Below are 27,941 nucleotides of genomic sequence, written 5' to 3' on the forward strand. Positions count from 1 at the left end.
AAGGACACACATTAGAATACAAGTCTGCTCCTTTAAGCAACTCTGCGTCAAATCAAAATACTTGCTGTGATAAACATATTTTCAGAAGGATAATTAATATTATCATTTTATTCAAAGGTCAGATACATAAGAAGATCAGAACAGCAAGAACATTAAGGTATTATCTCAGATCTGAAACTTAGAATTTGCAGAAACTTTACAGTTCAAAGGATGCAAATTGCTTCAGGCTCTATTGCGTGATGCTGAAGTATTGGAATTGACATTTGCAAGGTCGCTGTCATGTGATTCTGGAAGGCGCATTGTCTGTTACAGCTTCACAAATGAAATAAAAAGGTACAGGCCAGAACTTGTGCACTATATTAGTTGTTCTCGCTATTGTAGTCTTACATTTTAGTATTGGCTGTAGTTGAAACACGAGCACCTCTTATATTGTAGGAGTTGTAATAACTTATCTCCGTCTTCATATATCAAACCTCATGAATGATCGTCAGCATAATGAATCAAAAACTGTTTAGAACAAGGGTTACAACTTATGTGCTTCTTCAGTTGGCTTTGCTGTTTGCATAAGCAAGTTCTTTTTCAGTTCAGGAGCAATTACCTCTAGTTTGGAGCATACGGTTTACATTATTTAACGAATAAATAAAGCTATCACTTGTGGTCCATAACTCAGAATGTAAACTGATCTGAAATTGTTCAATTGAGCAATCTGTTTGATGAAATTTCTCTGAGCGAAGTGTAAAGCTTTTGGGCTGAACCCAGTAAGTTTTCTTACATCTAGTATATTTACACAAATTCTGCTACCTCCATGTATATTACCCTCAGAATCCATTGCTAGATTTATTTGTTTAGAGGCTACTGTTATCGCCAAACTTTGCACCCTTGTCTGAAGTTTGACATAAAGGCAACCTTGTGTAACATGGAAACAACCTCCAAGTGTGGGACTTGCGCTTTGAGGTCAAATCTCCGGAGAAGGCCGACTTCCTTACAATCAGGATGCACCTAACTACTACTTTGAAGGAAAAGGAAGAAGGAGATGCATAAAAGTAAATTGCTGAAACGGAAGGGGGGTGATGCACCTAATTGAAACGATTATGATTCTGCCCTTATATGCTCGACAGATCGATGAAAAGCCAAATACTCAACTCTCGGCTCTATTCTACCTTCTAAGAAACCACATGAGGCTTTGGGGTTGATCGAATGCTGAAGGAAAATACCTTTTACAACACAACAACCACCAAGGAATCCAAACTCAACATATAAATCTAAGGAAACAAAACATAAACATTCAAAGGAGGCAAGATACTTGCACGGACTAATGAATGGCAAGAGAGGGTAAGAAATGACTATTTCATTAATGGAAGGCCAAAACTACAATTACAAAGCGCAAGGCTACTGAAAGTAGACATTATCAGAACAGAGAAGAACCCAGAAAAAGTATTTACAACTTGCCTTTATAGAGTTTAGGAATAAGTCAGATCTAACTTGAAGTGCAAACCCCACAAGATGGAGTCAAGTTGCAGAGAATAGCAATAAATGAATATCAGAACTAAATCTGACCTACAAATGCAATCTGTCGTACTGAAGTGACAAGAAGAAACCAAAATCAATGCATCCAACCGTAAGAGATCCAATCGAAAAGATCTGATCGTTACATGTAATAATAGGCATGGAGATGCATTAACGCCATGGAACAAGGCCCAAAATGTCGGTTTGCACTGGAGAAACAATCCTTGTAACGTGTTATGGCTATAACAAATAAATCCGCACCGCTATAAAAAAAATGCGGGATGGGATAACACACAAGTTAACCCACTGTGAAAATTATAGAGTTGACCCGTGTGGATTAAATCTGATTTGCCCCAAAAAGGTGTGAACCGTTGAGGTAGATCTTCATTCTAGAATAAACGATTGAGATGTTGCAAAACCCTCCTCAACCGATAAGCAAAACACAACCTTAGATCCAAGATCTCCACCTTTCTCCAGCGGATAGCTATGATACACTTCAAAATATTTAAATATGTATATAGATTTGACGATCAAGAGTAGCCCAACACAAGAAGGATCGGTCATGTGGCATGAATCTGTTGGTCGGTACATTCCCAAATGTATGGTTGAGGAGGCAGCGTGTGATTTCGCAATTTTGTAGAAGCAAGAAAAAGTCATTCCCCAAAATAGCGAAAATGGTTCACGCGGAATGTTAACTTGTGCGAAAACGAATGTTAACCCGCAACTCGACACATGAAGAAAAACTGAGCCAACTCGGCCAATGAACAAACTAAAATTGCTTGGCACATGAAGGAACTGAGCCAACTCGGCTCATGAAGAGACCGAGTTAACACGAGATGTTAACCCAACAAAAAAGCGTGTTAGCCCACATCAAAGAATCCAGGCCATTGAAGATCTCTTAGATCGGTTATTGGTGATGGGCTAAATGGGGGCAAAAAATGGCCAACAGGTACTATGGTAAGAGATAACAATCTCTTCCCTTAGATAAACAAGACAGGTACATATTGGGTCCTGCCACTCATATTTATGTCTTTAAAAGCGTGGAAGGTTTGAAATGTCGAAGCCATCCAAGATATTAGCTTCCATTTTTTCAATATCACAGTTATTCGTGAAGCATTAAAGTAGGCCATCATATGTTTGTTTGGTCTTATCTTCTATAATGTCCAGAAGGTCCACTTTGAATATCTCCCAAAATTTTTGAAAGATGTTACAAAGAAGCTGTTGGGTATAGTTGATTTATCTCTTCATTTGAGAAAAATAATGTTTTGATTTCTTCTTTCATCACAGTAGTGTTGATCGTGGAATTGTTAATGTTTGTGGCAGCCATAGAGATATTTGTGTTAAGTCTATCCTTTTTGTTTGTTTTGTCATGTGTGTTTGGGGGATTTTCAAGGAGTGGCACCTAGAAATCATTGCCATAGGACACCATGCCTACATGGTTGGTAACTAAAAGGAGATCATAGTGGAGCAAGGCCTAGTAATTGTAGATTTTCTCATTAATTGATCATCCACCTTCAACCTTCTTCATACTTTGGTCTTCCATTGTTTGTAGAAAAACTAGGCATAGCCTTGCCAACTTTGGCCTTTGCCAAGAATGATAATCCAATTGGCATTGATTGAAAACTTTGCTAAGGCAAAGATTCATGATTCATCCCTATTTTTGGGCTCTCTTGCATTGAAGTTGGCATTGATCTTCTGGGTGTGTGCCAACCTTATTAGAGGTGTTATTTGATGTTGCTGCTGGGCTAAAATTGTGTAGAGGACTCATATGTGACTTTTAAAAGTTATATTCAGCTTCTGGTCAATTCTCTGAAGTTTTTGGAGGGAGTGTGTAAGTCACTATGTTGATCTCAATTCTCAATGTTTATGACCGATTTCAATCTTGTGTAGTCAGTTTTCTATACTGATGCTTTTTGACAGTTTCCACAACTTGGGTGCGTTAGTGTTTTTGTTTTAATAATCTTACCGATGTTCCTTAATATGTTTTAAATTATTCAAAAAGCACCATAGTGGTACAGGGGTTTGGAAACTTTTAAATGTTGGGACCTTGATAGAGTGACTTTGGGCGCATAAAGGATTAAATAATGAAATAATTTTCAAGGATCTAAGAGGTTTTTAATAAACAAAATGATTTTCTATTGACTTTTCTTGAAGTTCTCAGAAAATGTTATAAAAGGGGGATCATGAGCTCATTGTATTATAAAGTCTACTTTATTTTCTCTAATTGAAACCCTTCTGATTTGGGAAATCAACTTGGTTCGTATCAGCCTCTAGAAGATCAAGATACTCTTGGAGAAGATCTGTTTTGGTGGTGAAATATTCCTTGTTAATTGGTTACAGGCAGAATCATTCTGGTTTTGCATTTGCACTTCGATGACTATTGTTTGAAATTTGTGAAGTCTCCATTGAAGACAAGTTTCCATGGTTTTGAGATTTTGCAAGTTGGTTGTATGTGCCATGTGGATGTGTAATGTCCCCTTTATAGCATTCATAGCATGATGTTGTCGTTAGCCTATTTCCCCATTGTCCCGTAGGCTAACCAGGACATTAAAGGGACTTAGAGGCCATTTGGCCTAGATAGTTTCAGTTGCAGGTCTTTCTGAGGGGTTTTGAGACAACTTTGGGTAGTAAGTCATCTTGGACATGGTGGGACATCTAGTGGCAGCGGTATGTCAATAGTAATTGTTTAAAATTGACAAGAAGACTTGTTTATCATTGATAAGATTTGTTATGCATTGATAAAGCTATTTTATAAAGTTAAATTTAAATATTTAACTTTATTAATGGATAGACTATAGTTTGTGGGAAATATTTAAATTAAAAGAGTCCCCTTTATTTTATAACACATTGGAGACATAAGTTACATAAAGGGAGTTATGTTTTATCCCACATTGGTAAAACGAAGGATTGAGCTCTTGTGAGAACACTATAAAAGAAATGGAAGAGCTTCTTTTTTGGTATGCTTGGATGAAGATTAATGTTATGTTGCTGGATATCTAATTATCGGGCTTGGAGGATGGAATCCCTCTTTGCTAGCATTCTCTTCGCTGTTGAAAGACACAGTCAGGAGGATTAACGGTGTTTCCAAACACACTGGGTTTCATTTAGTGTTTTGCTACAGTACGGATGAATAGTGTTTTGCTACAGTGTGCATGAATAGTGTTTTGCTACAGTGCGGATGAATAGTGTTTTGCTACAGTGTGCGTGAATAGTGTTTTGCTACAGTGCGGATGAATTGTGTTTTGCTGTAGTGCGCGTGAATAGTGTTTTGCTATAGTTTGGATGAATAGTGAATTTGCTACAGTGCGTGAACAGTATTTGCAACAAGTTTATTGTTTATTCTTGCTGATTCGGGGGTTTGGAAGACTGCCAACTATATCTGACAAAATACTATAGCAACTAATTTCAGGTTTCTTTTGTCAAATTTTTATACTTTTGCATTGTAGTTGTTGAATACGAGACTGATATTTGTCGCAGCATGTTAAACAATTGTATGAGCATATTTACATGGCAAAAATTAATATTTAATTAGCAAATAAGAAGTTTTAGATTTTCCTATATTTTGTAGTATGTGTGCCAAGTGTTTGACAAAAATGCCATGTTGAATTATTAAGCAAATTGATTGATATCATAAAGTAGCTTGCAAGTTTCTTTATTTGGGAAAAAAATAGGGGAGGATACTACAGGATGTGTGGAAATTTTCTTTAGTAAGCAACTTATTGTGATTGGAAGAGTGATTATCATTAAGTTGAGAATATTTTTGGAAATGTATCTGGTTTTTCTCTATAATTGTGGATTTGTAAACCCTAGGCATGGAGCACGTTAGAATATGTTGGTAGATTGGGGAACCTCCTTGCCTGGCATGAAGGATAAGATTTAAGTTTGGGCGATAGTTAATCATCTGGTTGCTGGGAAATACATTTGACTAGTGTGTGGTTTGTTGAGGATTTGTGCTTCACAATATAAATATGCAGGCTATTTGAAGTAGAGATAACTCCTTTGCTAGTGCATAGGGTTTTCAGTGTGCGAGAGTTCACTGGTGGTTATTGTGATGAAGGTAGCTAGGCAAGCTAAATAGTATTAAATGTGGACCCCTTGGTTGGAGCGTTATAGTAGTGCTTTCTATAATGTCTCTTTCCACAGATTGATCCCATAGGAATTATTAACATATTTAATTCTTGTAGGCCATAGTCAGCATCTGGGAATTCTGCAATGAAATTATTCAATGTTATCTAAACAAACTTATTCTAAAAGTAATATTATTTAATTATTAACAATTGGTATAAAGTAACTTTCATGGCTATTTCAGAAAGCATTAAATAAGTCATTTTTTCATTATTGGGCTAACATCAAATATTAAAAGTGCAAGAAATTGATTTTGGTTCTGGAAGCTTCCACAGAATGTTATAAAATTGCAGTGAGGGGAACAATTGAGATATTCTTGGTTATTTTCTCATATTGATTTTGACAGCTTTTAGGAGCTTGAATATGATGAAAACCCTCAGGGATTGCTAGCTTCATACTGAGATTATTTTCCCTAGCTAGTTATGGAGATATCATTCAGGCATTTTACTGTATAGTCATAGTCTAAGTGAGAATTTTTTAAAATTTGTGATGTCTCTTTGCAGAGGTTTTGGAAAATATTGCAAAATACTTGTGAAGTGAGATGACGGTTGCCATGCTTGAGTTCTGACTGTTGAATATAAACAGATATATATATAACATTTTTTCTCTTCTATATGCTTTGAGGAGAAGAAATATATATTCCGTTATTATTATTGTTGGTGCCCATTCACGAAGGGCCTCCACTTACAATAATTATACCATTATATAATATAATAATTATATTATCATATAATTAATTATATCTTAATAATTTTATTGTCACAATAATATAATTATATTCTCATAACTATTTATGTTGTCTAGGTCAGCTTGAAGGAATCCAATCATAGCTACAATAGCATTGACACTCTCTCTTAGCTAGGGAGGACTAATGAATTCTTCTTGATAAGTTCTAGTTCGTCCTCTAGACGCTATCTTCAACAAGCAACTGCCTAAATATATATAATACAAGTGAGGAGATGTGTCAGTTCAGATAACCAACAAATTAGTCATATGTGTTGGTTATTTGAATCAGATAATATTAATATTAATATTTGGGAAACTACCTCATTCATCTAGGTTAATTGCTGTATTTTTTAAAATAATAGGTCACATCCATCAACGTGGACCAATTTTTTAGTACCTTAGAAGCTTGCCATGAGTCACCATCCTCAAATGATATTCTGTGCTGCTTTCGGCCCAACAAGCTCCACAAACTCACTGATTGTGAGTTTGAATTTTAGGTAAGGCAGACTACTAAATCATCCCAAACAAGCTGAGAAAGATACTGAATGATCCGGACACCATATCACTGATGCCATACATTGCTGATAGAAAATGTTTTTTCTGCAAAAGAATGCTCAAGAGAATCCCATGTATCCTCAAGTCTGTATAGACCTTGACCGTCAATGCCAACAACTATAGTAGTATGTGTCACATGATGAACAATCTAAAGCTTGTGCTAACTAAATATCACATCAAGTTGAGGAGAATGCTTCTTGATTTGACTCACTTAGAGTAGGTTTAGTTTAATGCCTGGAACGTAGTATACATTGCGGAAAATGAGTTTCCTCCTAACAGATTGTATCTGAACATTGCCCTTGCCGACAATCGTGTACTCTTCACCTCCCCCAAATATAACTAAATCAGTAGAGGGAGAAAATTCTGTAAACCAATGACTCTTGCGAGTGAAATGTCGAGAAGCACTAGAATCTATATATCAGGCAAAATATTTTACATGGTCTGCAAGTCTTTTAGCCATGAAGGCATAAAAGGTAGACTCTTTCTATCCTAGGTGCTCAACAACATTGGCTTTAGGCTGAAAACCTTCCCTGCCTCCATTGTTTGGAAGCCAATCGATTGCGACAATCCTTGAGCAAATGGCCATATTTTTGATAGTAGTTACACTGAACCTTCCTACAAGGGACTTCTTTCCTAGCAAGATTGTCACTGTTAGTCAGTTATGGAGAAATTGAAATAGAATAATGGCAATTCTTTCTTTGATGTTAGTACCAAACAGATCTATTTTATGCTAAAATGTGATGTCAAGATTATTCAATGGATAAATGAGACATGGGGTTTTCATTGGTAAGAGTCTAAATGGTCCTTTGTTCTTAACTCATTCTGGCTTTGTCCTGGTGAACCAAAAAAATAATGTCATTTTTGGCAGGTCTTGCTCAAGAGGGTAGTTGTTGGAGATGTTTTATCTGCAGTTCTTCTCTCCCCAGTTGTATGCTCTATGTGTTTAGCCTTTGAGTTTGTTTTCCACCTCTTTTTTGAGTGTTTTTTTGCAATCATGGTTTGGTCCTTGTTTCTTGGATCCCCCATGCTGTAGAACTCTCAACCTGGCCTTTCATGTTTTGAAGTTCTTACTGGTTTATTGATTGTTTTGATGATTGTCTCATTAGCATCTGGTCTTTGTTATCTTCTGAAGTTATTTGGTTTTTGTGGATCAAGAGAAATGAGGATGTCTTTCAAAGTTCAAGGAGAATCTTTACTAAGTCTAATCATAGACACTTTGCTTTTTATCATGCTACTGGTTTCTGTTGTCTTGAAGATCCCTAAGAGCTGCTTCATGATCGTGGTTAGAGGACATGCTGGTCCAAGAAGAACTTGGTGTGATTGAACAGTTTATGAAGGACAGGAATATCACTAAGGAAGACGTTGCCAAAATTTACAAGAATGGTAACATATAGAGCCTCATTGGGATACACTTGCTACTACTGCTTCACGCATTGATCCCCCACTATAGAGGTTTGACACTAACTTAATTGAAGTTAGTAATATTATCATAGGAATTGGGATGTGGTATGACCTAGTTTATGGTTATTGTATATAATAGTCAAAACTCTTGATTTCAATATTTTGTATTGTGTGATGTAAATTGATTCGTAGATCTTTTTGGCTACAATCTAGTCATTTTTAGTTAGTCTTGATGGATGATTTTGGTTTCAAGGATACTTTGATGTATATCTTTTCTTGAACTATTTTTAGTACAAAACACATGCACACACATATATGTATCCGCATTGGTTGTTCTTCCTCACATCTCAGAGACATCTTCATAGCTGTTTGTTACTTTCCGTTGGCCACCTCACTCTATGCAGTACATAGTGCGGATGATGGGGACCCTTTCACTGACTTACATGAGGGCATTTCTAGATTTTCGACCATGGGTGATATCGTCATCTTAGGAGATTTTAGTGCACGTACCAGAGATACTCATACCTCCCTACATGATTGTGGTTCCGATTCGATCTGTACTTTTTAGAAAATCCGTGCACTCTGAGTTTTCAATGCTCTTCCAAGGACAATTAGGGGCCTCTTATGTTTTATAGGTGTCATCTCCTTCAGCTTTGTGGGACTGCTAATTCACTAATCCTGAATGGGATCCCTTGTTTCCTTGGCTTTGAATTCTTCACCTCCTGGCCTCATTCTGGTGGTGCTAGTGTTGTTGATTATGCTCTCTCCTATGCCTCCTTCATCCCCTCTATTATTCGCTTCATTGTCTCTCACCCCTTGCTGACCATGTCCTCAACCTTTCTTTATGCCTCCTTGACCCTCCTTCCTCCCCCTCCCTTTGTTGTATTCACCCTCACTTGTACCTTCTTTCTTTTTTTAGAGAGAAAGCACGTCCTCTTTGCCTCCATCTTAGGTGATTCCTTTTCGAGGCTTTCATTGTTGAGTTTGTTGATGCTTCCTACACATTTGGCCTTCTGGTGTTCGTGCTTTAGGAGATTGCCATCCTCTATCCCTCAACAAACCATCTCCTTCTCCTCGAGCCCCAAACGGAGAAACACCTGTCCTATGAACTAGTGGTTCGATGGTGATTGCAAATCCTTCCACTGTGTGCTCCATTCGGCCTTAACTTCCCACTTCTCGTCCTTCACCCTTTCATGTCTCTCTTATCGTTGCCTTCTTCGACACAAGAAGCGATTCTTCATTTTGTCCTAGTGCTGGTCCCTTTGTACTTCCCTTTGCATTCCCCCAAGCCCTTTTGGTGTATGTTGTTGCCTCGTCACCTCCCCTCCTGCACACACACACACACCTTGGACCACAACTCCTTAGTCTCTTACGCCTCTACTCTTTATGTCACCCTTGACCAACCCTACCTCCACCTTAACCCCCTGACCCACTGCCACCTCTTCATATGTTCCAACATCAATGAGGCTATCATATCCATGAGTTGCAATAAGATTGTGAACGAGGAAAGGTTTCAGGTGGAACTCTTCAAGCTTGGCTACACGGTCTTGTGGTCCTTCCTCTCTGTACTCTTTAATAAAGTGGTTTGCATGGGGTTTTTATGATTCTTGGTCGAGGCACCTTATCTACCTTATACATAAGGCCGAGTCGATCGTCGACCTCAACAATTACAGGACTATCATGTTTCAGCACTCTTTTGCCAAACTATACCCTATTGTATTGAACACTATTTTATCCAGAAAGCTTGATAGGAGGAGATGTTGCGCAAGGGGTCAAATCAACTTTTGTACCAATTATCAAACTACAAACCATATCTTGACTCCATTGGTTATTATCAAAGAAACGTGAATCGGAATCGGATCGGAATCGGCAAGGCCGAATCGAATCGTGAATCGGCAATGAATCGGCGATGAATCGGCGATGAATCGGCAAATTTGAAAAAACCCTTTAAATTAAAATTTTTTAACAATTTATAACTTATTTCATGCACCCTTTATTGAATATAACTTAAGCACACTATAACATCATCAAATAGAAGTTAAAACTTAACATACATAAACATGGAACATAAAATCCATCACATACTTAACTATGTTATCTAAAATGTAAATTGTAGGCTAGCTGAAGTAAATAGAAATCAAATGATCATAATGATTTAAATCATAGAATGTATGTAAGATGATCCATAAGACATCAAATCATAAATTTATGTAAGAATCTAAGATGAAGATCCATGAAAGTTTGAAACATATGTCTATCAATGATTCAGTATCAATATCTGTAAACAAAATATAAAAACAAGGCTCCAGCTCAAGCCTCAAACTCATAGTCATCATCATCCTCAACATCATCCTCAAGCTTGGCTACAGCCTCAGCCTCAGCCTCTGAGTATCCAGTCTGCCTAGTAGCAAGGCGTCTAATGTAGGTCCTAGAGGACTGTCGAGCCATATCTCCCGCATATAAGATGGGCTCACGAATGTCGCTAGGGCCTGTGTCTGTGCGTGCACGTGTGCGTCTACCAATGCCTGAAGAATGTGCTCTAGCTGCCTCAGCCTCTATATCCACCTGGTCAATCCACGCATGGTCTTCCTCAGTGAAGACTGGATCTACAACCTCTGTGAGCCACTCTGATTCTGGATCAATCTCCTCCAGAATGATCGGAGAGGAGTCAGTGCCCAAAATCTGTCTGATCCTAAGACGGAGGTTGTAATGAACGAAGACAAGATCATTCAACCTTTGCACTGTCAACCTGTTTCTCCTCTTCGAGTGGATGTGCTTGAACATGGACCAACTGCGCTCACATCCAGAAGTGCTGCTTGGCTGACTCAGAATACGAATGGCAATTTTTTGAAGTTTTGGGGTTGTGGCCCCAAACATTTGCCACCATCTATCTGAAATAAGGGAAAATAAAAATAATTAGTCTCATTTACAAATTACAAATTACAAGTTAACTCTAAAATTACATAATCAACTTTAAGTTTAGAATCTAGATTCATGAACATTGAATATATTATTTAATTTTTACCTGGCTGTATTGTTTCCCGAGCATCTATGGCTACCCTGCTAGAGAAAAGTGGCCCTTCTTTATTATTGAACTTATCAAGCTCAATAATTGCAGCACTGCTATCCTCATCAGTACTCAACCTCTGGATCACTGTATATAAGCCGGTGAGAACCTCCTCATCCGCCTTGAAGTCAGGACGAAAACGAAATGCCGAATTCAAAAAGTAAGCTGCTGCATGGATGGGTTTGTGGAGCTGATTCTGCCATCTCCTATCAATGATGTCCCAAATAGGGGCATACTTCTCCTGCACTCCTGCATACTGAGCTCTAATGGCCTCCTTGGCCCTATCCATGCCCTCATATATGTAGCCCATAGAGGGCTTCTCCCCATCAGCAGTTCGTAGGAGAGATACAAGAGGCTCAGTGGCCTACATATAAAGTAAAACAAAAATTTGAGTCAAAACTTAAACACAGAATAATTCAATAATATAACTTAAAGTAAAACTAAATCATTAAACAATTAGCATAGTAAACTGTAAAATATTAAATGTTAAATTGCAATAAAATTACCTTAAGGATTTCTCTAGCAGGTTTCCAAAAACCATCATCATCAAATATGCAATCCACCACATCTATCCCTGCAGTGGTCGTAGCATAGGAAGATGAAATCCACTCCCGCCCAACAAACATGCTCCTCAAATCATCCCTTGATGTCAACAAGGACTGCAAGGTGATGAAATTCGAGGCAAACCTCGTGATCCCTGGACGAGCTAACTCTTTGTCTCCTGTGTACTTCCTCATTGTGCTAAGGACAAATGAATGATTATAAATAAACTTGCATATGTTTTTTGCCCTTTCCACACATGACTTGACCCACTCAAGTTTGCCAATTTCCTCCAACATGAGGTCAAGGCAGTGTGTTGCACAAGGGGACCAAAATATGGTGGGGTGCCTCTCCATCAAAAGTTTGCCTACAACAATTTTAAGATAATTAGAAATTCAAATTTCAAACATGTTAGAACTTAGGAAACTTAGAAATTCTAAGTTAGAATTAGAAAAAGTTCAAAATTCAAATAAATTTATTTCAAAACTTAAAAAGTTAAAAGTTTACCTGCAGCAACATAACTTGCTGCATTATCCGTCACCACTTGCACCACATGTTGTTCCCCCACCTCTGCTATAACTTCCTCAATAACCTCACATAAGTATGTGGCGTTTTTTACATGAGCAGAAGCATCAATGGATTTGAGGAACATGGTATATCCTACAAGTAACAAAACAACGAATTATAATTACTATTAGCAATCAACAATCAAAATTTGAAATAGTCAATCACGATTCAAAATTATGTATGTAGGAAAGTAGAATGATCAATCACCTCCACAGGATACAAGAAAATTGAGGAGTGTTCTTCCCCTCCTATCTGTCCAACCATCAGTCATGATGGTGCAACCCTTTTCGATCCACTCCTTTCGGTTGTCCTCAAGCTCATGCCTCATATCCTCAACCATTTCCTCCAGGAGGTATCCACTCAACTCAGCCTCAGTTGGAGCTTTAAACCCCGGACCACAAATGGTAACTGCATCTATCATGTTCTGCCAATAAGGAGTCCTGTCACAAATAGATAATGATATTGATTAGAAATTTAGATGTCAAAAACTAAAATCATAAAACAAGTAGATATAATTAAAGTTTTACTTTTACTTTTAACTTTAACTTTGAAGATAACAAAGAAAAAAGAATCAATTACCTGGCTGCAATAAATGGAATGTTGCAAAAGTACCAGAATTTGCAAATCTCTTTTCTGGCAGCATCATGAATCTCCTTGTTCAAACCCATGCCCTCAAGTGTGGGTTGGGAGCCAGGAGTAGTGCAGGGCACAAAGTAACTATCCATTCTGCTTTTCCGCACTCTAGGCCGCAATAGGTTGGTGTTGGACTCTGTCTCAGTATGAGACCGACTACCACTAACACTCACATGAGCACTAGCACTAGGATGAAAAGGAGGCCTAGAAGAACCCTCTCCAACACAACCTACAGATGCGGAAGCTGATGCAGATGCACTTGCAGATGTAGATGCGGTTGCGGATGTGGGAGCACGGGAGCCAATACCTCTTAACCCTTCAAGTTGCATTTTCTTAGTCAACTTGTCTTGTTCAATTTTTTCTAATGCCACTAAACAAGAGCATTTTGCCTCAGCGGTTTGTTGAGTGCAAACTGTGACATCATGGCCAGGTATGCCAGCAATGTGGTATTTCAATCTATAGATACCTCCCGAATTTATTTTTTCTTTGCAAAATATACATTTTTTTTGATATTTGGTTCTCCCAGGAAACTCTTCATTATATTTCCAGCATTCATCTTTTTTACCCATTGTGGAAATTGGAAAATGAAAGCAAAGAGCTGCTGCAATAAAAAAATTCATGTAAAAAATCAAAGTTTGCAACTAATAAACAAAAACTACAAAACAACAAACCCTAGTTTGCAATTTAGTAAAAATAAAAAACATTCAAGATTTGCAAATGAACATTAAAAAAATTTAACAAAAAATGCATACTACACTAACATGCAAAAAAAAAACCAACACTTACCTTTTGCAAATGAGTTGAGGAGTGTTGATATTGACTCCTTAATGCTCCCAATGCAATTTATGACCTCCCCAAATGGACTTCTGATCTCTTTGGTGCTCTTCCTTCTTGCCGGTTGGAAACCTATGGATTCTCTTTTCTCTTCTTCTCTCTCACTCTTCCTCTCTTCTACTCATACTAAGCAAATAGAAGGCTCTTTAGGGTTATAACAAAGAGGAAAGTCAACTTAGAAAGCAAATAAAACATGTGTTTTTTTTTAAAAATTGAACTTTCTATCCTTGCTGCCACGGCCAATTTCTGGAGATTCACGATGGCGATTTTGGCGATTTTTGCCATGAATCGCCGATTTTGGCGATTCAGGTGATTCACAAGAAAAAATCGCCACCAGTGATTTCCGATTCCAAAAAAATCGGGAGCCATGAATCTTATCGCAATTTCGGCGATTTCATGGCGATTTTTGGAACTATGGTTATTATTGAGGAGGCTCGACACCACTCGACGAAAGTTTATTGTTGCATTGTAGACTTCCGCAAAGATTTAAAGCTGTTTCCTAGGAGGCTTTTTAAAAATGGCTTAGAGACATTAGGATTTATGCGACACTATTATGAGGTTATAGGAGACTATGGTGGGTAGATTGAGGACTCCGCATGGGTTTTCCAACTTGATTCTAAGCACCATTTGGGTGAAGCAGTGCTGCCCTCTCTCTCCCACTTTGTCTGGCATCTACATTGATGAGCTTTAGGCTTTCCTTCGTGACTCTTCGCTCTCCAACAACAATTGTTACTTGCACCAGGTCTTGATCTCCATTCTCCTTTTTGTAGATGATGTGGTTCTTTTGGCTTCTTCTCTTGAGGGGCTCTGATGACTTCTTGATGGTTTGGCTTCCTTCTGTGACTTGCAAGAGTTAGTTGTGAACATGGGAAAAACATGGGTGATGGTCTTAAATTGCTTGGAGACTTCCCATCTTCACTTCTATTTCTAGGGGTACAAGATTGAGATTGCTTCTTTGTATACTTACCTCGGGGTTAACTTCATTAAACCTTGCTTCAGCTTGAGATTTGCAATGCAACATAGAGTTTTCAAAGGGCTCAGATCCCTGGCCATGCTTGAGAGATAGCATTTTTGACATCACTTTCAGGACGCTACGTCTAAGTTGGCTGTCTTGGACTCCTTGGCCTAACCAAATGTTCTCTATGGTTTTGTCGTGTGAGGGCCCTCTCTTTTGGACTTCGATTGGACCTTCGTTGAGAGGGCCCAGATTCTTCTCCTTTGGCACAACATTAGATGTCATCAATCCGCTCGTCACAAAATTATTCTAGCTAAGTTTAGGGTTCATCATTTCAAGCTTAGAGCCATCTTGACTTGGTCTGGTTTCTTAATCGTCTTTGGACCCTTGCGAACTTTGCCAAATGGCATCTCAGATACTCCTACTTGCCCTATTGCTTGTTGACGTCCATTGGAGACTGTGACTGTGACAACAAAGCTCATTGTTGGCATGCACAGGCTTCTGCCTTGTGAGATCGATTGGGTTTGATATTGATCGTCTCCCTTCCTTCCAATACTCTCTGGATGCTCTTGCCCACCTCCTTGCCTCTTAAGAGGAGTTAAATGACCATGTTAGACTTGACCTTTACAACTTGTTGTAGCCCCATGGGTGGTCTCAAGTCAAGGATGGCCTTCGATGTTGAGCACGTTTTGGACATTTAGGATGTGGTCATTCTATGCCCTCATTATTTGTCTCAGCATTGGAAGCATGCCTTTTTGTGTCGGATCCCACCAGCTCTGGATTCAGATTGACCACTAGATTGATAGAACTGATTAGGTCTATTGCCTTTTTGCCTTGCTCGAGGTTGAGATTGAGATTCAATTGATCCTCTGCTGTCCCATCAATTATGAGATCAAAGGGGTGTTTCATTGTCTGTTCATAACTTGCAAGTCCCTTTTGTCCTTCAGTTGCATCGATCAACAAAACCTTGCTCTTTACCATCAAGATGTCAGATGGCTCTGTGATTATACTTTATCTTTTCCCTTCGAGTCAAGCTTTTGATGAGCTTATCACTTTCTTCTTCTCGCTGATGTTCGCTACCTAGGGTATAAAGCGATTGCTTCGCTTTCCTACTCCTAATCACTTCAAGCGTGTGAGGCCTCGCTACGGGTTTATTTAGCAGCCACACTCCACTTTCACGAATATTCTGCGGTAGTTTAGTTATCACTCTTGCCCTGGATGCTATCCTTCGTTGCTAGACTTTTTCCTGCTTAGAAAGGATCTTTACTACATCTATGTGGGTCCTTTGTTGTTGTTTGTTTTGAACCTCTTTGTTTCTTTCTTGGTTATTTTGTATGCTTTCAGTCCCTTAGACCCCTTGGTGGTCTCTTGTTGGACATTAATAAATTTATCTATCTTATCTTATATGTGTAAATATGTATGCATATTCAAAATTATTTGTGTTGGTGAAAGAGTGAGAGAGAGATAGAGAGATTCAAGGAGTGTCCTATGGTAGAATGGGGATATGTGGGAATAATTCTGGTATATTAGAGTACTTGAATCTTGCACTTCTTCATATATGCATAATTCCTTGAATCTTGCAGCCATTGTCACAATTCTTGTTTTATATATATATAATTGGTAGATTAAAAAAATCTCGTCAATAAACGTGGGTTAGAGGTGTAATTCTAGCAATATTAACTTTATCTTTCGGTGTCACTGGTTATTCTTTGCCCTGGGATCAAATTGGTAGAGTTATTATGCAGAAGTGGTAGTGTGGGTCGATCTGCCTTAACTTGTGTTATAGTTTACACAATTTAATGTTACCCTTTTTATTCTAACTTATCAGTGCGTCTAGGAAATCACTGGATGCTGATTTTAGTGCTTTTGAATGAGTGGATGTGTTTGGATGTTGAATCCAGAGAGCATCCGGGTGCATTTGGAGAGCATTTAGACTTTTTCAATGCCCATTCACTTAAATGGCTTTAAAAAACAAGTGTTTAATTGATTTTTTAAATTATATTTTTTCTTCTTTTTGCCCCAAAACCCTAAAATGGCCCTAAAAGAGGGATGGTTTATTTTTGTATATTTCTTTGCATACATAGATTATAGTAGACATTATATACGTATTTTTAAATATATATTTATATATTTTAAAAAAATGTATATTTATATATGGATGCACCCAAACGCATCCAAAATCCCCCCAAAAGAAAAATCATGCATCCTCGCTTGCACCCCGCACCCGTATCAGCATCAGAACCAGCATCGGTAACTTAGTTTTTATTATTGCATCTATATCAATGCACTTTCTAATGATCAACAAGCATGGTATTTCAAGTCCTTTAAAATAGCTAAAAAAGTGTGATAATGGCTGCAAGATTCAAGGAGTTTCCTATGCTATAATGGGGGCTTAGGGGAGTAACTCTTGTACATTACGGTACTTGAACTTTGTGGCCATTCTATATATATATATATATATATATATATATATATATATATATATATATATATATATATATATATATATAGAAGTGTGAGAATGGCTTTGGGATTTAAGAGTCCTATGCTGTAATGGGGGCATGGGGGAATAACTCCGGTATATTAGGGCATTCCAATTCTACTGCCATTTGTGTGCTTCTTCATGTATGGAGTTTACCCATGTGCTACCTCTTATATAAAAGATTTTAACCAATTAAATGCAACATCAACTCAGCATACGTTTGTTATATATAGAAATTTTGCTGCAATAGATCACATACTAGAGGATTCAAACAAAACCTCTTCATTGTATATATTTCTTTGCATTACTTTTGAGGTCTGAACATATATTGCCATCTTTAAATGGCGATGTTTACCTTAAAATGATTACCATATTGTATCAACTTTGTATATTGGTGCTATCATCCATTGCTTGGAGTGGTTCTTCAGTTTTGACTTTCAGCAAAAATATTAATGAGCTTTCAAATTGTTGGTGAAGATGAACTTGCACTGGATGCGCTGGGATTGGCGATGTAAGACATGAATAGGAGGCTCTGATTTTCTCTTTTATGCTTTATTTTCAAATGCTTTGGATTTGAGCTCAATCTTTGTGTAAAGATAGTTGTAATTTATAGCTTGAATCTGATCAAACTTCTCTAGTTATATCTTGCCAACAAATGTAAATTAGTTCTAAATTGTAATTTTGATATTTATTGCTGCTTTGTTATTTGTAATCCCATTTTCTGTAATGACAGGAGTATCGGGATGAATGGAGACATATACTAGTAGACGAGTTTCAAGATATTGATGAAGTATGAAATAATAAATATAATTTGTGATTTTTATTCCCGCATGGACTTTTGTTATGTAGGTTTCAACTTATAAATGATTGCTAGTCAGTTCATTGTACTTTTAAAACTATTTTGCAGATACAGTATGAGCTGATTAGTCTTTTATCAATTGGAAACCAAAGCCTTTTTGTTGTTGGTGATATAGACCAGGCAAGTTGATTCTTATGTCAATTTGTACTAGAACTTGTGCATTGTATGTTATTCCTCTTACCAATTATGGATCATGTAGCGATCTAAAATGACAATGCAGAAAAGCCATACACAGTTTTCTGCCAGAATTATAGGGACTGAATATATCTCATCTTTAATGGAATATTTCTGTTCAATGGTTATACATCTATATGTCTACTGTGGTGTCGAGATATAGGTCTTGAATCTTGAATAGTTTTGTTGTCTCAATTTCTCATTTAGTGATATTTTTTTTCTTTACAAGCTAAAAGCTATTTGGTTTTAGAGCAGGGATGCACAATTTCTCAAGTTATTACTAGCCACAGATTATTGTAAATTTAAAATATATGAACTTTTCCTACTTTAATTGAGTTTCATGTCATGGTGCTAGAATGTCGACTTTGTTGAATTCAGCATAAATTGCTGTTTCACAAGAAATGCAACAATAACAGTAGATTTCAAATTATTGGAACATGATAACTAAGAGGAATTTAATCCCAGAAGTCTTGTTGTTGTTAAAGCCAGTGTAGTAATGTTTTCTGATCATGATCTTACTTTCAATTCAAGCATTTTAGGACAACAGTTTAAGTGTGCTCACAGTGAGGTAATTTCGGGATTGCTATGCTTATCTAAATTCTATGCTCCCTTTCTCACTTACTCTTACAAATACCTGAACCGAATCACTTCTCACTTTCTACTCTCATGCCATTGAGATTGGGCTTTGGCTCTTACATACTGAAGTGACATACTTTGCAGTAAAGGGTTCCCAACTTTTTGACCACTGAAGGTACTTTTGCTTACCTTTCTGTCACACCTGGGGAGGACTGCTGGTGGAATAAGTGAGACTGGGGATACACTTCCCTTCCCACCGGCTGGTGCATGAAACCACTGACACTTATTGTCTGCCTATAACAGAAGCATAAACACCACAGTGGAATTGTCACTGAATGAGCTGTACATCTCTGTTTTTTTCAAATGTTTGAACACCTCAATCTTGTTTTTGGTGACATACTTCTTGGGTACCTCTTGATTGATGGTTTGAGCATGTGTTTAAGCTTGTGCAGGGCGCTAAGTCCTTGATTACCACTTCCTATTGTCATATTAAGAAATTCAAGGATGGGATAGAGAAGACTATCCACGAGTTATTGGATATGGGCATATTAGGCCTAGTTGTGGTCTCTTTGCTTCTTCTGTGGTATTAGTTTAGGAGAATGACACTGTTGAAATGTGCATTAACTATCGTGCACTGAATAAGAAAACAATTTAGCACAAGTGTCCAATTTCATGTATAGATGAGTTGTTGGATGAGCATCATGGTTTAGTATTCTTTTTGAAGATTGATCTTGATGGTACCATCAGTTTTGGGTTAGCGATGAGTACATATGAGAACTTTCAACTGTCACTATGGGCATTATCAGTTCTTAGTGACGCCATTTTGCCTCATTATTGCACTTGCTACCTTCAAGTCAAGTGTGCATCACATATTCATTAAGCAATTGCGTGAGTTTGTACTCATGTTCTTTGGTGATATATTGATATACAACAAGACTTGGAACACTTGAAACATTTGGATGAGGTGCTTGGAATTATAAAAGTTCAGTCTTTGTTTGCTAAGATATCGAAGCATGAATTTTGACTTGTAGAGATCTTGTACCAGGGGCATGTGATTGGTCCGGATGGAGTTAAGGTACATCAGGAGAAGATTCAAGCAATACGTGATTGTCCACCACCTAGGAACATGTCTGAAGTGTTGAGTTTCTTAGGCTTATGTGCATACTGCAGGAGGTTCATTAATGGGTCTTCACAATTTACAACTCCTTTGACAGATCTGAAATTGGTAGGGCACCTTCTGATGGTCAGATGAGGTACAAGTTGTGTTGGATCAGCTTAAGTAGGTTATGAGTAGCTATCTAGTTATTTCTCTTTTGGATTTCTCTCAACCCTTTGTGTTGGATTCTGATGCATCAAGAGAAGGTGTTGGAGTGATTCATATGCAAAATTGCTATCCTATTACCCACAAGAGCAGGAACTTGAGATATAACAAGAAACTCTATTCCACCTATGACAAGAAGATGCTCGACATCATGCATGTGTTGGTGAAGTTTGGTTAGTATAGTAGGTGTAGTAAGTGTCGATTTCAAAAATGCTGATGAAAGCTCAAGGAATTTCATCAAACAATTCACATGCAAGGGACATATGACTGATATAGTATTTCAGCTAGCTTCAAATGACTTTTTCTTCAATTTGCATCAATGAGAATCTTGTGCTAGAAGACTACAATGGACTACACAATGACCTAACATGAGTGTGCTACTAATTTTGACAATATTCAGTGCATATATATGATCTAAGCATGAGAAATGAACACCTACAGCCAACTGACATTTTTACAAACAGTTGGTATGCAAACTAACTAGCTGATAAATAATGATATTAAATTGCTTAAATGACACCAGCAACTATTATCTTCTTAATTGCAATGAAAATTACAATGCTCATGAAATATGGCCAAGACTTTGGCATTTACATGGATTACAAAATGATAATGCTGGTATAATGCACACTTACAGCTGAAAGCTTATAACACCCTAAAAAACAATACTAACAAAAGAACCTGGTTGTAGATGGCTGTAATAATTTCTTTCTATGCTGGCCCTTCTGCTTTGTTTTTTTCGAACTGCTTTTTCGATTCTGCTTTTTCGGCCTGCTTTTTCGGTTTTGCTTTTCGGACTGCTTTTTTCAGCCTACTTTTTCGGTTCTTCTTTTTGGACTGCTTTTTTCAGCCTGCTTTTTTAGTTCCGCTTTTTCGTATCTGCTTTTTCGGACTGCTATCATGTTGAATCTCAAGACCATATCTTTCAATGGTGTCAAGATTTTCAGCTTGAAGGGATTTCGTCCTTCAAACTATTGAGACATAATCTCCAGAAAATTTTCCAATTTCTTTGATATTTCCAAGCATGCTAAAAAGAAGCTCTTCCTTTTCTTTTATAGTGTTCTCACAGGAGCTCCATCTTTCGTTTTCTCAATGTGGGATAAAAGATAACTCCCTTTATGTAACTTATGTCTCCAATGTGTTATAAAATAAAGGGGACTCTTTTAATTTAAATATTTCCTGCAAACTATAGTTTATGCATTAATAAAGTTAAATATTTAAATTTAAGTTTATAAAATAGCTTTATCAATGCATAACAAATCTTATCAATGATAAACAAGTCTTCTTGTCGATTTTAAACAATTACCATCGACATACCGCTGCCACTGGATGTCCGACCATATCCAAGATGACTTACTATAAATAGTAAGTATGCCCAAAGTTGCCTCAAAACCCCTTAGAAAGACTTGCAACTGAAACTATCTAGGCCAAATGGCCTCTAAGTCCCTTTAATGTCCTAGTTCGTCTACGGGACCATGGGGAAATAGGCTAACGACAACATCATGCTATGAATGCTAAAAAAGGGGACATTACAAGTAGATACATTCTTTCGTGAGCTGTTTAGACTACATGGGCTTCCTAGGACTATTGTCACTGACAGGGACAGTAGATTCAGAAGTATCGTTTAGCAGGAGTTATTCCAGTTGGTATAGAGTTGACCCTTAGTACCTGTTATCACCACTAGATGAATGGACATACAGAGGTACTTCATAAATGGACTGATGGTTATCAGTAATTATGTCTCGGGGTAGTAGAGAACATGTGTGCATTGGTTGTGTTTGGGTGAGTGCTGCTATAATACTATGTACCATATATTTATTGATATGACTACCTTTCAAGGTCTATATTGCTATGATGTAGTATCTTTTGTAGACTTAACATTGAGTGACAATAGAGTGCCTAGAGCTTGTGATATGTTACAAGACTATTAGGATATCTTTAAGACACTTGAAGATGTTTACAGATCGTCATTTGAGGACTAGACATGGTCTTCTTGTGCTTTCAACACTATAGATAGAGTAAAGTTAAGAGGAGTAGAGTAGAGAAACTCAAGTTGAGGTTTTATGAGCCATACAATGCATTGAGGACGATAGATTCTGCATTTCTTGTATTGTGCTTGAAGATGGCTTTGGGGCAGCACATTATATCTTTGCCTGAGTTATCTCTACTTGACAAGATGGGCATATTGATTCTGATTCTTGTTGACATATTTTACATCAGGAAAAGGAGATTGAGGAGCAAAGATCAGGGAGTACTTGGTTAGTTGGAGGGATTTGCCCGTAGAGGATTCCACATGGGAAGGAAAGGCTATGCTTCAACATTCAACCTTGTAGTTGCTTGTGGGAAAGCAACTTTGGGAGGGCAAGACTGTAGTGTCCCCTCATTAGACAGATCAACAGTTGGCAGAGTGTTGACTAATCATTCAAGTTCCTGTAGGTCAATAATATGGATAAGGAACTCAGTTAGAGGGTCATGGAGCTTTGGAATGGCTTTGTGAGTTGTTTCAAACTTTTAGACAATAGTTACTACATTATAGGCAGGGGTTCCTATTTTTTAGGGAGGATTGTTAGGTTACTGGTTAACCACCTGAAGGGTCATGGAGTGGAGCATGATCCCTTTTGAGCTGTTTCAATGGACTGGAGATAATCCTTCCGTTTTGGGGTGGATCCCTACTTAGGAAGAACTGGCTGTTGGTTTGGAGAACTTGGGCATCATCAATGATCAAGGGCTTCAGTCAGATTCCAGTTCTGAGTCCAGAATAGCATTTTATGAAAAATTAATTTAAATATTTCTGAGGTTGAGATTGAATGAATTAATATTAAAGTGAGTATTATTATAATTATATAATAACGCCGTGGTCCCATCTCCCTAGGATAATAACTTATAAGTTGTTATTTAAATAAGAGGTAGACCAATATAATAATGAGCAGTAATGCCTTTAGGGGTTTGAGTTATTTGAGAAGGCAAATATTTCATGATAAAGTCAACAAAAGTAAAAATATGCAAACCCTAGAGTTGGTCAAATTGGTTGGAGGAGGAATAAAAGAAGTAGGGTGACTCATATTTAGCATCGAAGTTTTATCATTTTCATATCAGGTAGTAGTTGTAGCTTGTGTTTCAGGGTTTGCAGCAATTTTCAGCTTTAAGAACGAAAACTCTTGAAGTATTCAGGCTGGACGTAACCCCAGCTTGCCTGTGGATTGGAATCTCAGTGTTTTATGAGCTGGTGAGCAAATTTTGGCATTGTTGGAGCATTTTCAGAATGGAAGATTGCAGATCAGTTTGAGGGATGAACATTGTTGTTTATACAAGCACAGATCAGAGACAACGCAATTCCAATTGGATAGCTACAGGCAATTTCTGTTGGCTGTTCAGCAGCAGTGATGGAACAGGGTTACGACTGACATTGATTTGCAGAAGTCCATCACTAAATTACACTGTATCAGGCCGAATTAATTTACCACACTGCAGAATCATGGTCAAAGGAGTAGTTTTTGGACAAGATTTAAGCCCCATAGCAAGCTGTACCTACTCCAAGCTGGTGTCACTTCATTCCAGGATAGGTGTTAGGGTTTGGAAGGTACATTCTGAACAGATCAGGACTACAAGGAGAATCAAAATATTCATAATCATTCAGCAATATCAGAATAGGCGTGGACAAGTTAAATTGTATGCATATTGCTTGCTGATCAAATTTCTTACAACCCTACTGTTACATCCCAATTTTAAAATACTCCTTTATAATGTTAGTTACAATTTCAATTTCATTGAGGACAATGAACCGCAAAGGGAATGGTATGTTACATCCCAAATTTTGACCTAATTTAAAATATAGCCGTTGAGGTTCACATGAAGTCAGTTGACAATTAATTTGGTTATAATCCTGTGAAATGGTAAGATAGTCATTATAATTTGAAAATGAAGATAACAAATTAGTTGATCATTTGTCCCGAATTCATGGAATTGAGAAGATGGTTAACCGTTGTGATTAATCATGATTAAATGATTTATTATGATAATATAATTTAACTGTGGAGAATTTCCTTACAGGAAGCATGTCGAAGTGGTGGAAGCATTTTCAGAAAAGAATTCAGTAGGAGCATCACCATTACCGGGCAGATGGGTTGAGGACCTAGCGACTTGAAACATGATACATATATGGGACCTGCATGAGCTATTAAGGAAACACTATAATAAAAACATAAAATAAAATAAATTAAAATATAATGCATACCTTTAGAGATTGTTTATTAAATTTTGTCTTATCATTATAATAAACACTTAAATACGAACACATAAATATAAAAATAAAATGGCACCAATAAATTATAATAATATAATTTAATGATGTCACTTCACCAATATACTTATCTGAACATATATAAGAACATATTATAATAATAAAATAAAGTTTATAACTCTTCAACTGCTCCTTAATTCTTTTCACTCTTTATTTCTCTTCCTTTCAAATCAAATTAATATTTGTATTTGAATGGTCATCTTGGAATTCGATTGGGCAAGTAATTCTTTTTGTAACTGGCGGAAGCCAAAGAGTCTTTTTAAGACCTTTTTATATCTGGAGTCGAGAGAGATAGAAAAACGCAGGAACTTCCATTTCTGCATTCTTCCTTGCTTAATGCGAATTTTCTTCATAATCGGCACCTTGCTATAAGTCCATTGTATATCCGTAAGACCTTTTTCATTGTATATCAGTGCTGATGTATTCTGCCATATGCATCCTTCCTTGTTAAGGATGGATATATATAACTGTGGTTACGCTTGAAGGAAACCAAAGAAGTATAGATACAAATTTGTATAGCAAGATCTAGACACTCGACTTCCAGATATTTCATGTGTTAATTTCATTGCATTTACAATCTGCACTTTCCAATCTTAAGCAGCGTCAATCTATATTATGCCATATGTGCTCTGCTTACTTCGACAAATAAAGTATTTTGGTCTTTGGAAATGTTTGCAACATCTGAGGAAGGGCGGATTTCAAATCAGTTGCAAGGCTTCAAACAGATTTAAATATACATCAGGTCATGTGTCTTACATTCTTTGCTAAGTCTAAGTCCAATAGTAGTCGGCTTTTCCTTTTCTTTTTGCTGAATAATATATATCAACGAAGTAATGCTAATCATAGTTCGGATTACCCTTGGTTATGTTAACGCTGCTGTACAGTATAAGTAAAAATGCTGAGATTAAATGTGTATTCAAGAGCATAACTCCCTTCTATCCACCCTTAGTCGGATTTACATGCAGACTGGGATAATCTTTGGTATCTTGCTGTTACTTTTGCCTATAATACATTGAGATCCTTTCTGATTTATAACGAGTATCTTTGAGATTATCTCATTTATGAATTTCAACAATAGAAAACTTAATGACTGGGATAATCTTTGGTATCTTGTTGTTACTTTTCCTTGTAATACATTGAGATCCTTTTTTATTTATAACAAGTATCTTTGAGATTATCTCATTTATGAATTTCAACGATAGAAAACTTAATTGAATTGTGTGAATCAACATTAATGCATGTGTTATCATAAAACATTTTCATAGTGTTGTAACATTGAGAAATTCACTGGCAAAGAAGCCATGAAGGTGAAGAGTTGTAAAATAAATAGAATGATCATAATCTTTCAGGCACCTAGGATTCACTGGCAAAGAAGCCATGAATGTGAAGAGGTGTAAAATAAATAGAATGATCATAATCTTTCAGGCACCTAGGATTCACTAGCAAGGAAGCCATTGAAATGATGAAGAGGTGAACTTAACCTGCAAGAACCCAGAATGAAATTAGAAATGACATAACATTGTTATCATTTTTAATATGAATTATTTAATAGCTCATGTATAATCCTATTATTGTAATCTCCTGCTGCCAAGTTGTTTGGTGTGTTAAATACTAGGATGACCAGTGGATGGCAAGATGACCCCTGCCTATTCCAAGTAGGGAGGGCCTTTCTCGTTAGAGATCGTGTGGGGATAAAGTTGTGGACTGAGGTTGGGTGGTTAAGCCCCTGACAATGTTTCACCTCTCCACAAGTTACCGGACATGCATCGAATAAAGATAAGTAATACATTCAATTGGTTGTCGGAAACAGATATTATCACTTTTATGATTAATATGTAAGAAGGTAAGATTAATTGAGTTATTTCATCGTTACACATAGATGCAAGAGATAGTTCTATGGATTGTTTTTCATTTATATAAATATCGAATATAAGTATATTTTCTAATCTTGAGTTATTATCACAGCTAAGAAATTAGAAGGGAAGGAATCTGAAGCCCTAATTGATTGAGTGATGACTGGAACCCTAAATGATATAGTGGTATCGGAAGCCCTAATTGAATCCATGGTAATGAAAGCCCTATTCGAATCCGTGGTATCGGAAGCCTTATTGAATCAATGATATCGAAAGCCCCAATTGAATTTGTGGTATCGGAAGCCCTATTTGAATCAGTGGTATTGGGAGCCCTAAAAGATTCCAACGGTAATCAATGCCCCAATGTTTACAGTGGTAAGTGATGCCCTAATGATATATAGTGGTATTTAATGATAATCGTCATTTGAATTATGATTTAACAATATTGGATAGAAGTCATTTCGTGATATTGTTATAGAGGTATTTGTGGACTAACCCGGGTGGTTGCAAAAGCATCCTTAGGTTTTATTTTTGATCTCAATTTTCATGGTATGTGGTTTTTAACTTCTACAATAATTTTCATTGATGGTGTTTTTTAGATCTTAGTTAAGAAATTTTGTTTAACTGTTTTTAACCGTCAATCCCTTTCATATGAACAGAACTGATTTAATTGACTTCCTTTGGAGATGAACTGATAACTGTATTTCTTTGAGTATGTTAGTTGTTAATTAAGACCCGGAAAAATGGGATGTTACACCTACAGATCTGATCCAGGTGTGACTATTTCTGTTTCAGAAATAAGTCAGTGTTCGGTTTAGTTAATTGCTGCTACAGTGAATTTCAGTATCACTTTTTCAATTTCAGCATTTGCACTCAATTTCATAGAACTCGAAAAAGAAGAAGAAAATAAACAAAAACATAAAAATAAATAAATAGAAAAAGTGATAACAAAAACAAAAACTAGATATTCATTATCAATTGTTGGTCAAAGAAAGAAACCAGGGAAGAAAAGCCATTTGACATTGCCTTGAAATTGCACTTGGGATCTTTCAGTCTCCTACATGGATGTGGTATGACAAAGGGCGGTTTCTTTGCTGTTTCAACATTTTGGAGATGTGTTTGATAGTATATCTTTTAACCATGCTTGATTGGTGGGTTTCATAAAGTGAGGAGTTGAGTTGAATGTAAATAACAAATGAGAGACACATCTAGTCTAATGTTGGCAGAGCTTGTGATATTTAGAGTATATATATCTGCTAATATTGCCCTTAATTGTATATGGTTTAAAAGATATTTAGTGTACAAAGGACAAAGAGAAGATGAATTGACACTTGTATTGTATGTTGAAAGGGTTTCATTTATTTTAATAATGCTTTCTTGTTACATGGGGGCAAAATGCATGTGGAAATCAAAAGATTAGTGTACACCAATAACTTAGATACTGGTTTTATAATTATTTCAAAATTT

At 36.9% G+C, this 27,941-nt stretch overlaps 2 protein-coding genes across 6 annotated transcripts in view; one reads left to right on the forward strand and one right to left on the reverse strand.

Moving 5' to 3' along the window:
• LOC149576676 (uncharacterized) overlaps positions 1 to 27,941 on the forward strand; it is a 407,004-nt gene that overhangs the window by 100,219 nt on the left and 278,844 nt on the right. For 3 of the 5 annotated variants that reach the window (XM_089819021.1, XM_089819029.1, XM_089819054.1), the window contains exons 6-7: positions 18,125 to 18,181; positions 18,299 to 18,370. The exons of the other annotated variants lie outside the window; for them this stretch is intronic. In XM_089819021.1, coding sequence (XP_089675147.1) covers positions 18,125 to 18,181; positions 18,299 to 18,370 — 129 coding nt within the window. The remainder of the gene's footprint in view (positions 1 to 18,124; positions 18,182 to 18,298; positions 18,371 to 27,941) is intronic. 5 annotated transcript variants of the gene reach the window in all.
• Positions 223 to 13,212, reverse strand: LOC149576678 (uncharacterized). The gene is made up of 7 exons (XM_089814860.1): positions 13,067 to 13,212; positions 12,695 to 12,927; positions 12,428 to 12,580; positions 11,887 to 12,287; positions 11,339 to 11,744; positions 11,056 to 11,204; positions 223 to 303 (listed from the first exon to the last, which is right to left on the reverse strand). Exons 1-7 carry the CDS (start codon positions 13,210 to 13,212, stop codon positions 223 to 225), a joined length of 1,569 nt encoding a protein of 522 aa, XP_089670986.1.

Source organism: Cupressus sempervirens, chromosome 1 (genome assembly GCF_028749045.1).
Source record: "Cupressus sempervirens isolate cs-2001-9-10 chromosome 1, ASM2874904v1, whole genome shotgun sequence".
Classification (NCBI taxonomy): Eukaryota; Viridiplantae; Streptophyta; class Pinopsida; order Cupressales; family Cupressaceae; genus Cupressus; species Cupressus sempervirens.

Excerpts from the sequence above, each read along its gene's own strand:
- LOC149576678 (XM_089814860.1), bottom strand. The coding sequence starts at position 13,212 with ATGGATAGTTACTTTGTGCCCTGCACTACTCCTGGCTCCCAACCCACA. Across the intron at positions 12,581-12,694 it reads TTTTCTTGTATCCTGTGGAG|GATATACCATGTTCCTCAAA; the intron begins GTGATTGATCAT and ends TGTTACTTGTAG. Across the intron at positions 11,745-11,886 it reads CTGCTAGAGAAATCCTTAAG|GCCACTGAGCCTCTTGTATC; the intron begins GTAATTTTATTG and ends CTTTATATGTAG.